The sequence below is a fragment of the Carcharodon carcharias genome, chromosome 30 (genome assembly GCF_017639515.1).
Source record: "Carcharodon carcharias isolate sCarCar2 chromosome 30, sCarCar2.pri, whole genome shotgun sequence".
NCBI lineage: Eukaryota > Metazoa > Chordata > Chondrichthyes > Lamniformes > Lamnidae > Carcharodon > Carcharodon carcharias.
In genome coordinates, this window is record NC_054496.1 from 20,782,891 (window position 1) to 20,797,557 (window position 14,667).

At 46.8% G+C, this 14,667-nt stretch overlaps 1 protein-coding gene across 5 annotated transcripts in view; it reads left to right on the plus strand.

Annotated features, from left to right (window-relative positions):
• Positions 1-10,828, plus strand: part of LOC121271284 (putative adhesion G protein-coupled receptor E4P) — a 63,660-nt gene extending 52,832 nt beyond the window's left edge. For all 5 annotated transcript variants that reach the window (XM_041177154.1, XM_041177155.1, XM_041177156.1 and 2 more), the window contains 4 exons: positions 2,978-3,069; positions 4,816-4,984; positions 6,679-6,768; positions 7,761-10,828. In XM_041177154.1, coding sequence (XP_041033088.1) covers positions 2,978-3,069; positions 4,816-4,984; positions 6,679-6,768; positions 7,761-7,793 — 384 coding nt within the window. In that variant the 3' untranslated portion in view covers positions 7,794-10,828. The remainder of the gene's footprint in view (positions 1-2,977; positions 3,070-4,815; positions 4,985-6,678; positions 6,769-7,760) is intronic.
• The last annotated feature ends 3,839 nt before the right edge of the window (positions 10,829-14,667 follow it).

Genomic DNA, 14,667 nt, shown 5'->3' on the forward strand with positions numbered 1-14,667 from the left:
CTCCTGCCCCACAGAACTCATTTCTCATTATCTTGACTCCCTTCTCTCTCCCCTTGTCCAGTCCCTTCCCACCTACATCCGTGATTCCTCTGACACCTTACGTCACATCAACAATTTCCAGTTCCCTGGCCCCAACCGCTTACTCTTCACCATGGACGTCCATTCCCTCTACACCTCCATCCCCCACCAGGATGGTCTGAGGGCCCTTAGCTTCTTCCTCGAACAGAGGCCCGAACAATCCTCATCCACCACTACTCTCCTCCGTCTGGCTGAACTTGTTCTCACACTGAACAATTTCTCCTTCAACTCCTCTCACTTCCTCCAAATAAAAGGTGTGGCTATGGGTACCCGCATGGGCCCCAGCTATGCCTGTCTCTTTATGGGGTATGTGGAACATTCCTTGTTGCAGTCCTACTCCGGCCCCCTTCCACAACTCTTTCTCCGGTACATCGATGATTACTTTGGTGCCGCTTCATGCTCTCGTCAGGACTTGGAAAAATTTATTAATTTTGCTTCCAATCTCCACCCCTCCATCATTTTCACGTGGTCCATCTCTGACACTTCCCTTCCCTTCCTTGACCTCTCTGTCTCAATCTCTGGTGATAGACTGTCCACCAATATCCATTACAAACCCACCGACTCCCACAGCTATCTCGACTACAACTCCTCACACCCCGCTTCCTGTAAGGACTCCATCCCATTCTCTCAGTTCCTTCGCCTCCGTCGCACCTGTTCCGATGATGCTACATTCAAAAACAGTTCCTCTGACATGTCCTCCTTCTTCCTTAACCGAGGTTTTCCACCCACGGTCGTTGACAGGGCCCTCAACCGTGTCCGGCCCATCTCCCGCGCATCCGCCCTCACGCCTTCTCCTCCTTCCCAGAAACATGATAGGGTCCCCCTTGTCCTCACTTATCACCCCACCAGCCTCCGCATTCAAAGGATCATCCTCCGCCATTTCCGCCAACTCCAGCATGATGCCACCACCAAACACATCTTCCCTTCACCCCCCTGATCGGCATTCCGTAGGGATCGCTCCCTCCGGGACACCCTGGTCCACTCCTCCATCACCCCCTACTCCTCAACCCCCTCCTATGGCACCACCCCATGCCCACGCAAAAGATGCAACACCTGCCCCTTCACTTCCTCTCTCCTCACCGTCCAAGGACCCAAACAATCCTTTCAAGTGAAGCAGCATTTCACTTGCATTTCCCCCAACTTAGTCTACTGCATCCGTTGCTCCCAATGTGGTCTCCTCTACATTAGAGAGACCAAACGTAAACTGGGCGACCGCTTTGCAGAACACCTGCGGTCTGTCCGCAAGAATGACCCAAACCTCCCTGTCGCTTGCCATTTCAACACTCCACCCTGCTCTCTTGCCCACATGTCTGTCCTTGGCTTGCTGCATTGTTCCAGTGAAGCCCAACGCAAACTGGAGGAACAACACCTCATCTTCCGACTAGGGACTTTACAGCCTTCCGGACTGAATATTGAATTCAACAACTTTAGGTCGTAAGCTCCCTCCCCCATCCCCACCCCCTTTCTGTTTCCCCCTTCCCTTTTTTTTTCCAATAAATTATAAAGATTTTCCTTTTCCCACCTATTTCCATTATATAAAAAAAAAACCCCACTAGAGCTATACCTTGAGTGCCCTACCATCCATTCTTAATTAGCACATTCGTTTAGATAATATCACCAACTTTAATTTTAACACCTATGTGTTCTATTGTACTATTGTCGTTGACATCTTTTGATGATCTGCTTCTATCACTGCTTGTTTGTCCCTACAACCACACCGCCCCCCCCTCCACCTCTTTGTCTCTCTATCTCTCCGCCCCCCCACACACACACCTTAAACCAGCTTATATTTCAACTCTTTCTTGGACTCGAACGCAAGTTCTGTCGAAGGGTCATGAGGACTCGAAACGTCAACTCTTTTCTTCTCCGCCGATGCTGCCAGACCTGCTGAGTTTTTCCAGGTAATTCTGTTTTTGTTTTGAACATCCTTTGGATGTCCACTTGTCAAGGCCATTCAGGATCTTGTATATTTCAATCAAATCGCCCCTCATTCTTCCAAACTCCAGCGGAAACAAGCCCAGCCTGTCCAGCCTTTCCTCATAAGACAACCCACTCATTCCAGGTATCAATCTAGTAAACCTCCTCTGAACCGGCTCCAACACATTTACATCCTTCCTTAAATAAGAAGACCAAAACTGCACACAGTATTCGAAGTGCAGTCTCACCAATGCCCTGTATAACATCCTTACTTTTATGTTCAATCCCTTTATTTTGAACACAGAGATTATAGCATCATTGTGCTATTTTCTGTACTCAAGGGCTTACTGAAACTCTATCGCTTCCTCTGATTAAGTAGACAGATAATTATTACAGTAGGATTGGAGAGATTAAGATGGGCTGAATGGTCTTCCTCATCCACAATGACCTTGTCATCTTGCTGGTAACAGTTCCACCTTGTTGGCAACCATCAGGCACCTTCACCAAGTGACAACTTTTCATGTGCAAGAAGGTGGAAAGATAATATACAGAGCCACGCTAGATCCTCTCCGCATCCATTATTACTCTCTGGAGGTCCTTCCTGAGTATTATGATTAGAAGAAGGTTTGCTTTCTCCTCCTAGCCCATGGACAATGTTCAGTTATAATGCACCTCTACCCAAGCTGAGATGGGTTAAACGGAGCAGGTAACTGAATCTCAGAACATAATCCGTGATCACTAACTATCCTTAGTTACCCTGAGAGGCAACAATGAGTGTTAAGATTTCACCACACCAGGGGGAGTGGGCGGTGTACCAGTAGTGTCACTGAATAAGTAAGCCAGCGGCCTAGGTTAATGCACTGGAGATGAGGTTTCAAACCCCACTCAAGATTCAAGGCTGGTGAAAGTTCGACAGACCAAACAACATATTAAAATATACCATTGCCTATTTCAAAATATTGTTCTCTCTTTTCCATGTCAGGTCAACGCAGGTTTCTTTATCATTACTGTGTGGCGGCTAGTGGACAAATTTTCAAGCCTTAACCCTGATATGAATGAGTTGAAGAAAATCAGGTGAGGAGATTTGGTACAAAGTAATCCTTTAAATGAAGGTGTCTGGACTCTTGTCTTCATGTAGATCCATAACTCAAGGGATTGCATTCAATGTTTTTTTATTCATGGGATGTGTGGGAATCGCTGGTTAGGCCAGAATTTATTGCCCATCCCTAGTTGCCCTTGAGAAGGTGGTGGTGAGCTGCCTGCTTGAGCCTCCGCAGTCCATGTGGTGTAGGTACACCCACAGTGCTGTTAAGGAGGGAGTTCCAGGATTTTGACCCAGCGGCAGTGAAGGAACGGTGATATATTTCCATGGCGAGTGGCTTGGAGGGGAGCAAGTGGTGGTATTTTCCCAACTTAAAGTTTAAATCCCTCTTCTTAATAATTTGTCTTATAATTCCAGTTACGAACAGACCTTGCTGCTATGGTTTAGGATTTCTTCTCCAATGAGCCAAATCCCAATGTGGAAAACCGGCAACTGCAAGATAATTAGAAAAAGGAGCTGAGCTGGCCTGGGCCTCAAGGGCCTGAGTACCAGGCCTCAGAGAGCACCTGACCCTGGGGTCATAGGTTAGAGAGGCCATCTTTAAATTATTAATGGCATCTGAAAAATGAAGTGATGTGGATCGGTCTACATAGATATATGTATAATTATTATAGTAATTCATTAATTAATTCTAAGATATTAATTCTCACATAAGGGCATCAAAGTTATAGTTTGGAGATTTGGCCTACTTTGGTTACAACCTTGGTGTTACAGGCTATCATCCAACTCAAAACCTACAACTTAAAAATGGAGCAGCAAGATTCCCGAGCTTTAACGTGAGGGAAAGTAATCGTCTACTGTTTCTTTAATTAATTCTTAATGGAAAACCTGGCACCTATTGCCCAGCCCTGGTTGTCCTTGAAGGTGGTGGTGAGCCGTCTTCTTGAACCGCTGCAGTCCATGTGGTGTTCACATAGTGCGATGGGAGTGCTGGTGGTGCAGTGGTAAGTCTACTGGACTTAACAACCCCAGGAGCTCCAAGCTACAGTTCTGTGGCTGTGGGTTCAAACCTCACCATTGACACCATGAATTTAAATTCAGTTGTAAAATTTGGGATTGAAAGCTAGTTTTAGTAATGATGACCATTGATTGGTGTAGCAATCCATCTGGTTCATTAATGCCCTTTAGGGAAGGAAACCTGCTGCATTGTCAGTGGATGTCCAAGTCCCATAAAGGAGTGGAAGGGGTCGTGGTTCTTGTTATAGCATGAGTTATCCAGAGAAGGATGCTTTTCCATTCTGGATGATGAACCTATACATAACAGATTGTTGTTTAAAATAAAAGACCTCTTGTTCGTCAGTATCCCTTTAGGGAAGGAAATCTGCCATCCTTACCTGGTCTGGCCTACTTGTGACTCCAGACCCCACAGCAATGTGGTTGGCTTTTAACTGCCCTCTGAAATGGCCAAAAATCTAAAAAGTCATCAAGATGGTGGCTCAACCTCAAAGGGCAGATAGGGATATGGGCAATAAATGCTCACTTTCCCAGCAGCACCCGCATCCTGTGAATGAACATTTTTCTTTTTAACATAAAGATAAGCAGTCCCAGAATTTTGATCCAGCGACCATGAACAATTTTTTTTAAATAAAACAACTTCTCCTTAACAAGGAGAATTTTTATTGTGTTGTTAATGTAATCGAGTGGGGCAACAGTGGATCATTGTTGGATGATGCTTTTACACACTGTGACCTCATGCCATATCTCATGTCTTGTCTTAGGGCTTTCACCATCACCGCTGTCGCCCAGCTCTGCCTCCTGGGGTGTATGTGGATCTTTGGCATATTACATTTCCAGGAGAATACGATTGCCATGACCTATATCTTCACCATCATCAATAGTCTGCAGGGGGTGTTCATCTTTACCCTGCACTGTCTCTTTAACAAGCAGGTAAGTGTCTGAACTCACTGAGAGGAAGTGTCACTCCTCCTGGGTCATTCAATGTGAATTAACCCTGAGTGAGTCGAACAACGGAACGAAAACAGGGCAAATCCCTTTGCAACCCAAAAGAGAAAAACTGTTCTAAGTTGTCAATCCCGTTAAAAATCAGCAATAATGGCACCAGTAGCACTGGAGTTCCATTTTAAGGTAAGCAAGGCCAGTTTGGACAAGTGGCGCTCTTCGTTTTCAAGTATTACTGCTTTATCCCTTTTTGGATCCACTGAACACCCAGGGCGCTGCACAGAGGAAATAGGAGACTTGTTCTGTCTCTGCCTCATCTGTATTACCATGGGGCATCCCATAATGGCCGTTAATGGGTTGTGTCTGTAATGAGCGCTGCCAGCCTGTTGATGTCCCCCCTGGCTACACCCGTGTGGTGCCCGAATGGAAGGGTGTGCCTACTATTAGTGAAGCTAGCTTGTGCCCAGAGCATCCTGGTGAGAAGATCTCTGAAGATCAAAGCCATTGCTTTCCTGAGGTAACTGTAGTGTGTTCCCTCACAAGCCTCCTTCAGACCTTGTTGCTGCTTGGTTACTGAACTCGCTTCCACCCCCTGTATCTCAGCAGGGCCCTGCCTAAGGAGAGGAGGAGGGGAGGCCTGCATCAAGAGAATGTCCATGTTGAGCTGATAACCCAGGCCAGGAAAACCGGGTGCATTCTTCCCCTCATGGTAAAGCTGCATCTCAGGCCTAATACACTACCGGATTCTCAGCCAGGCCCAGAGAGAACTATGAACCTCAATATCTTTTAGATGGAACGTGAACTTTGACAGGCAGTCAGGCCTTTAGCCATTGGGTGTCTATTTGATTCTACAATATTCTTCCTTTCTTCTCTCTCCTCTCTCCTCTCCCCTCTCCTCTAACCTCCCCTTCTCTGCTTTCCCCTCCTATCCTCTCCTCCCTCCTCATTTTTCACACCTCTCCCCTCCTCTCCCCTTCTCTCCCCCCTTTCCCCCCTCCCCTTTCCCCTTTCCCCTCTCCCCTCTCCTCTCTCCCCTCTCCCCTCTCCCCTCTTCCCTCTCTCCTCCCCTCTCTCCTCTTTTCTCAATCCTCACTCCTCACCTCTCTCTCCTCACTCTCCTCCTCTCCTGGCCTCTCCTCTCCTCAGTTCACCCCACGCACCCTCCCAGATCATTGCCAAAATATCTATTCTTCATTTCTGAGTTTAAGGTGTTGGTAGGCAAATCAACAAAGGCGGGCATCATAACCAAACGCAACATCCATGTATCAGCAGAGGTCTCTAGATACTGATGAGGGGTATGTATCTAGGCTGATTTTGACCGTTACTGCTCAGAAATATTAAGTAAAATTGTGTGAACCTCACAGATTCAATGCTGAACAGAGATTGGAGCTGGAGACCTCCAGGCCCCTGTGACCTAGTGGCACAGGGCACTATTAGTGTGACCCTTTCACCTCTAGATAGAAGCTGGGATAACTCTCATTCCCTGGTCATGATCACTCACCTTCATGGTTTTGTACAGAGAGGAAAAGAAGGTGAGCCTGTTAGTCACCCTCCCTCACCCAGGTGGACAGTGACGAGTGAATTCAGGGGCTCCATAGGTTGTGAATGGCTGGCCTCAGTGTCTATCAATGCCTATGGTGCAGGTAAAGCTGTCCAAACTCAATATTTCCATTCTCTTGTAGGTGAGGGACGAATATGCCAAGATCCTCGTCAGTATCTGTCACATGAAGAAAGCCTCAAAATACTCAGAGTTTTCAACCTCGTCGACCCAGGTAAGTGTGTGATCAGGTCAAAGCAGTCAGGGAGGAGGGAACCCTTCTCAATGGGCATATTGCTTCAACCGGACAGCACTCCTCCATGTCTTAACTGGTACAATGTGGCGGCTCAGTGGGTGGGATCCTTGTCTGTGTCAAAAGGTTGAGAGTTCAAGAGACTGGAGTAGAAAATCCACGCTGAGACTGCCCGTGCAGTACTGAGGGAGTTCTGCACCGTTGGAGTTGCCGACTGCCAAATGAGGCATTAAGCTAAGGCGTTCTCTGTCTTCCTGAGTGGATTAAAAGATCACATGGCACTATTCAAATCGCATGCGAGTTAGCCCTTATGTCTTGCTCAATGTTGGTTCCTTGACCAAATCAATGTGATATGGGGAGACAGTGGCGTGGTGGTAATATTGCTGGGCCAGTGATCCAGAGGCCCAGGCTATTACTTTGGGGATGTGGGTTCAAATCCCACTCACGGTAGCTGGTGGAATTTAAATTCAGTTAATAAATCTGGCGTATAAAGCTCGTCTCAATAATAGTGATCATGAAACTACTGTCAATTGTCATAAAAACCCATCTGGTTCATTAATATCCTTTAGGGAAGGAAATCTGCCACCCTTACCTGGTCTGGGCCTACATGTGACTCCAGACCCAAAGCAATGTGGTTGACTCTTAACTGCCCTCTGAAATGACCCTAAGCAAGCCCACTCAGTTCACGGGAGCAAACGCTGGCCTTGCCAGTGACGCCCACATTCCATGAAAGAATAAAGAAAAAAAATATTGTACTATCTGACCATTCGGACCTTCCTGTTTATGGGATCCTGCTGTGCACCCATTGGCTGCAACAGTCACTGTATTTCATGAGCTGTACCTTGAGGTGTATAAATAATATATAAATGCAGTTCTCTCTTCTTCAAGAGAGGGAGTCAGCAGAGGAACTCAGTCATGATTTTAAATAAAGATGCTCAGCCGTTGCAGACAACCTTTTTCCTGCTTTCTTCCAGGGGCTGAAAAGCACACACGAGACAGGAATGTGAACGGAAACACAGTACCTACGCAGGGCTGTCTCGAGAGCTGCTTGACTATGTGCAATTGAGATAAAGAGAGAGAGAGAGAGACGGCATCGCACTGAATCACTCTGCTTGGGACTGAAAGTGGTCTATTAAGTCCCACCCCTGCTATCCGGGTTTTCCGCCGTCTCTCTGCTTAAATGCGGTACGATTTGGAGGAGACGAGAGAAGAAAACCATTTTGCCATTCCGATATTCAGGAATGCTTTAATCCACTTGGGCCACATCTGCTTTTAACGAGCATGTCTGTAGCATGAGCTTGTACAATTCTATGATTTGGCGTGACGCTATGGTAATGATAGCATGGAGATTGGATGACAGAGTGAGTTATATGATGTCCTTTCACCTTGAGGACCCTAGGATTGAGTCCATCCCAGGCAGATGATGTGAAGGTTCCTTTAGAACCATAGAAAAGTGACAGCACAGAAGGAGGCCATTTGGCCCATCTTGTCCATGCCAGCATGAGGACACCCAGGTGCCCTTTCTAATCCCACCTTCCTGCACCCGGCCCATAGCCCTGCAGCTTACAGCACTTAAGGTGCAGATCCAGGTACATTTTAAGTCCCCCTCTGTTTGACTAAAAGTCCCATATGTAAGGGGCATTCTCAATCTCATTCCCATTAGCTACTGATTGGACAAGGGCTACTTTCCCATTAAATGCTTTTGCAGTGCTGGAGAGGAGGGCTGGAGAATATTGTGGGTAGGTGGTAGAGTGAGGCCACAAAGGAATTAAGAATTGATGATTTTGAAGTTGGAGGACTGGCGATCGGTAGTGGTTAGGGAGCTGGTGAATATAGGGCTGGTCTTTGTATGAGGTGAGGGGGATGTAGTGTTGTAGTGTTTTGAAATTGCAAATGCACATATTGTTCACTTGAACCTGCCATACAGAACTGTACCTGGAAGACGGTGACTGCAAACAGAAGTGGGGCATATGCAGAAACTTTTATATCTATATATATATATATATATATAAGAGCCATGTCTGCTCGCGCACTTTGAATTCCGAGCTGTATCTGGCTGTTTCAAGCCCCAACAACCTCACAAGGTATGAGGCTAGGGAGTTTTGGGGTGAGTTGCAGTTTGTGTAGAGATGGAGATGAGGCTGGAGCATGCACGAGCTGACTTAAAAATCAGCCATGACCTAAACATTGAGGGGCCAAATAGCCCATTCCTGTAGACACGTCCTTAAAATTTGAGCATGGGGATGAGAGTGCTGTTTCCTTGAGGAGCTGAGATGAGTTGGAGTGGCTGATAGGGGAAGGGTGGGCTTTGGATACCTCTTCATACTGGGCGGAGACAGAGTAAAGTGACAAGAGGGCATGTGTGAGCTACACAGACCACTCCCCTTTCCCTGTACCAGCCAGTCACTGTCTGGGTTGTTGGAGAGCCAATAGGAAGGTGGCTCGCATGTCCCACTGATGATAACAGATTCTGTTTGGTCAAGATGGCATCAAAGGCAGAGATTCCATCCCCCCCCATCCCCCTCAACCCCTTTATTGATAACGTGCTGAGCACTCCAATAGCACTGAGATGCTCAGTGTCAACAACTCACGAGCAACAGAAAAAGGCTGGCACTTATCCTGGTCACTTGGCATGAAGCTGGAGTCCAACTTGGCTTCAGTGGGATAACATGAACTGGGAACACACAAGTTCCACAGCAGAGGATCTACCAATAGCACCACCCGTCCACCAGAGGATGCGGGCAGGGAAAGTAGGCACACGGAGACGCCACGACCTCCAAGTTTCCCTCCGGTTCACACGTGCAGACCCACTTTAGATGCATGAGGGGTAAAAATACACCACGATGCTGAGCCCAGTTTGCCAGGTAACTACCAGAATTAAAACAACGCACATTACCCAACACAAGAGGACAAGGAGTAACTGTGTGAAGGTCTAGTAGTGGAACAGCTGGCCAGGTCACAATACGCTGTTAAGTTAAAATGTTTAGGAAAAAAAAAGTGTAATCCTATTTATGAAAACAAGCCCCAGCGATTAGCAACTGCTGTTCTGTTTATCAGTTTATATTTTTATATTCTGCTGTTTGTAAATGTTTGTAAGTGTTCGCAGCTTTGAGTTTTGTTTTAGAAAGAGAGGGATTCAAGTTAACTTAGCTCCCCGCCCAGTCAGGGACAGGGCGGGTTTGAGTCCGACGCGTGTGTTTACATCCAGCCGGTGGGTGGCCTTAATTCACAGGGGCATCTGCTCCATTGCTGCTCCGCGTCTTTTCGGGATGAAAGGCAGCCGGCCGACCCTGGGAGTAGGAACCCAGGATTGGCTGCGGATGGAGAATGGCCTTGCCCCCCACCACCAACACCACCCCCCCCCCCCCCCAACCCCCACCTTGCGGGCTGCCTGGTCGGAGTAGGTCAGAGGGGAAACTGGGCGAGGGGCACCATCGAGCGCCCCTACGCCGGCGCCCTTCACAGCCGCTGGTGCCGGAGTCGGCATCGGAGCAGGACGCGGTCTGCGGCGGCTGCTCGCTTGCTCTCTCTCTCTCTCTCTCTCCCTAAATCAGCGGGCTCCTCCGCTGAGCTGACCTTACCAGCTGAGCACAGTGCACAACCTTGTCAACCCCCGCCCCCCACCCCACCATCACCCCAATCCCCCCCCCCCCAACCATGATACCCATCCCCATTCCGTGCTCTCTGGTTCGTCAACCCAAACATCTCCCCACACGTTTTAGCAATTTTCCTTGATGTTGTCAAATGTTTGGTTTTTTGTTCGTGTGTCATGTTGAGAAATGTTCCGTTTTTGAAAAGGCTGATTTTAGTTGATTTTATTTTATTTTTGTTTTGCGTAACGTCTCGTCCGTGAGGCAGTGCGTGACAAGCTGAGGTAACCGTGTACCAAGGCGCGTTCTGGCGATGGTTTTCAGTGACGAATGTATATATATATATTTTTTTTTTTTTCCTATTGCTGTGTTTCGCTGGAACTCTTTTCACCCTGTGCTGCGGTTTCATCTTATCACCAGTCTTCCTTCAAATAAAAGAGAGAGAGAAGGTTCTTGGCCTGAGGTGTCCTCCTTTTGCCTAGTGTGATGATTGCAGTCTCTGGTCTGAGCATTTTGCACGCCCGTGCTGAACAAAGCTGGGGGAGGCTGCTTTTATTGGGGTCGGGGAGGTGGAGATGCTCATAGGGCAACAGCCGCCTGAAAGTGCTGCGTCATTAACAACCCACCGCTTTCAGAGCGGCTTGCTCCCTGCTTCTGTTTAGCACAAGGGGTTGGTAAAACAATCACGTGAGCTCTTTTATTGGAAGACAAGACTACATACACAAAATGGTAACTGGGAGGCTACGTCGACGTGTCTGATCTGTAGGACTGCTGCTGTTTTGCATCTGCAGCCTACAATCAAATCTTACCTCACACCCTGTCTCATGGTATATCACAACGGGCGGGGGGGAGGGGGAGGGGTTGGAAGCTGCTGTGTTTTGGGTGGTTGACCCCTGTTATGTTTTTCTTAAATCCTTTCACAGAATGTGGGCTTCACTGGATAGGTCAGCATTGGTTTCCCATCCCCCTTGAGAAGGCGGTGTTGAGCCAGTGGTGGTAACATTAGTATGTAAATAGAGGACCAACACGAACCTCCTCCCTCATCCCCCCCACCCCCACCCCACCCCACCACCTCCATCCACCATTTTAGGAGAGACCTGGTTGGTGATCGCTCCATTGGGATTTCCGAATAGCTTCCTTGTCGAAAGTGCTAAGACGACGCTGGGCCAAAGGGGAGAGGGCACTGAGCTGCCCTGGGTGCCATCTGACAAAGGTAGCACAAGGGCAGCACTAACACAACCTAAAACAGTCACATAAAATAAAGCAATAAAATAATATCCAATTCGAGCCACCCCGAAAGAAACCTCGTGCAATTTAGTTGCAAGGTTGTTACGTGGGTCTGTTAGGTACCCTACTCCTCAGTGCTCACCGGTTACGCAAGGTCTCAAGAACACCAGGGGGCAATGGGTCCCCACATGGGCCTGGATAATGTCATGGAGAGGAAGCCATCTCTGCCAGGCCCAGAAGCAGGCCGACTAGAAAGTCGTCCATGTTGCCCTCTTTGCCACCAGCACTGGCTGACCAAAGATTAGGCAACTAAGCATTGAGGGGCAGAGTAGTCCCCTCAGGCTGCTTTAACAGAAGAAGCCCACGGAAGGTTTTAGTTAATTTAATTTCCAGGGTTACAAAAACAAGCTGGGCTGTTAACGCCAATAGTAATGGTTGACTGGGTTGTCAGCCAAACATATGACTATTCATGTTAAACTATGGTATCTCAGTGTTAACTTAATGGATGAATTCAAATCAGACTTCACAAGGCAACAGCTCCTTAAACACCAGTAGTTTTTATAATTGCACCCGCATTTTCGCTAGCGCTTGCCCTCACTGCCCTTCCCAGTCAAACCTGTGACTTTTCCCTCAAAATACAATCTACCCTGGCCATTCGATGTCAATTATAAGCCATCTCGGTTTCAATGATCATGGCATAATGGGCCTTTTACTGCCGATTTTAAAAAGCTGAGTTTGTTCGATTGTTTTCAGTATTAAAAACCAGAAGCCAATCAGGGTGGAGAAACCTAGAGCCCAAAAAAACCTGAGATAAATCTGAGGAAAATCAGCTTTTATTTTGAATGTCAGTAAACCTCAAAGCTAGCAAGAGACGAACAAGAAATGATTGGTTATTTACACAACGCATTTGTGACCTTAAATGGCCCCAATCTCAGTTAAAAATGGAATAATAGTATAATCTAAATATCCATAATCACACTGTAACCTTAAAACTGAAAGCAAAAATGCGCAACAAAATATTAATGCTCAAATGATTAAAGCACCCCTACTTTACCAAAGAAGTTAACCCGCTAACTATTGAAAAGCAAGACTTACAAATGTCACAATATCATTGACAAGTGACTGATTCATGTACAACATTATAATCATTAGTAATTGTGCACTTTCTGCTAGAATCCTTGCCTTCCAATGTTGCAATGTTTGGTCTTGCTTCGCCATTCTAAACTGCTATGTCAACAATCCCTGATCAATCTTGTCACATTTCTGACTCTAGTCACTAGATGGCTCTGTTCCAGAGAGCTTCCCTGAAGTCCCTTGTTGTCCCTGGTGAGGGAGACCAAAACAAGGGCTCATAAGTTTAAGATAGGCATCGATGGGTCCAGTGAGAAACTCAGGAGAAGCATCTTTGCCCAGAGAGTGGTTAGAGTGTGGAGCCCACTATCACCAAGAGGGTTGGAGCCCGACTAGAGCCAGAAAACCATAAAGTGGAAATTAATGTAAGAAAATGTTGATGGTCTTTTTTAATTCATTCACAGGATGTGGGTGTCACTGGCTAGGCCAGCATTTATTGCCCATCCCTAATTGCCCTTGAGAAGGTAGTGATAAGCCGCCTTCTTGAACCGCTGCAGCCCACGTGGTGTAGATGAAGAGGAGTGAGAGGAGACTCCTGTGGAGTATAAACACTGGCATAGGGCAGTCAGCCTGTTTCTGTATAGTAAATATTTTGTAATTCAATATTAAAAAGGTATCATATCCATGAAATGACCAATCATAAATTATTACAACATTTATAAGGCCTATTTTTTTCAATGCAATCATGAAGAGCAGGCAGATAGGATCAGAAAGAAGCCATTCAGCCCATCGAGCCTGGATCCACAATGCTGTTCCTATCTGCCTGCCCTTGATGATTGTATTGAATGAAACAGACAGTATAAACATCGCAATAGTTTGCAATTGGTCATTTCGTAGGTTTAAGCTATCTTTTTAATATCAAATTACAAAGTATTTACCATACAGAAACAGACCATTTGGCCCAACTAACGTATGCCAATGTTTACACTCCACAGGAGCCTCCTCCCACACCTCTTCATCTACACCACATGGTCTGTAGCAGTTCAAGAAGGCAGCTCATTACCACCTTCTCAAAGGCAATTAGGGATGGGCAGTAAATGCTGCATCTCAACTCCATTTCCCTTGATGCTCATTGATTGATCATTCCATTGTGTCCTTGAGTTAGGAAAATCAGACCAGTTTTTAACCCCGTGATTCCTGTTGAACTATGGAGTTGTGGTTGGGCGTTGTGTGAGGCTCACCTGTTAAGCTCTTCATAGAAACAGGACAACAGTCTCTCAGGCTTGTTTCAACCAGATCATAGCCGATCGAAACCTCAACTCCATTTGCCCCCCCATTCCCCATTACCCAACAAAAATCTGTCGATCTCAATCTTGAAAGCTCCAAGTTCTGCCTTAGTCCAGAGCCTTTTGGGGGAGAGGGAGATCTGCTTTATCATTACCCTTCATTTGAGGAAGTGCTTCCTGATTTCTCTCCTTAAAGGACTTGTGACAGCCATTTTTGTTGTTAAATCTTATCATGTTTGGATGTTTTTACTGGGAGTTGAAATTCAGTCAACTGTTCATCTAATACGAAACCAAGCCAAAGGAATGTAATGGCTCCAACCTTGACACTGGGTAGGCTGTAATGGAGCATTTTGGCCTGTCTCCTTCTGTCTCTGAGTGACTGGAGTGAAACCACAACCTTGAACCCAAGCTTGCCCTTGTGGCCAGAATAAGCGCCAAGCTCAACTTCAGTTCAGGCCTTGCCACCTTTGGAACGTTTCACGGTAACTCGTATTGACTAAAAGAAAAGAGCTTTACATTGGCACCGGGCAAAGGTATGGGTGGATTGGGGAAAGGGATGGGGCAAAATTTTGTTCCTTGACTGAGGCCAGGATCTCATGAGCCTAGTTAAATAGGGATGCAACTCAGCTAGGCCCTAATATCCTGGAAGACCTGTCAGTTGGGGGCCGCATTAACCAAAGCATAAAGGCCCAAGCTATATTCAGGGA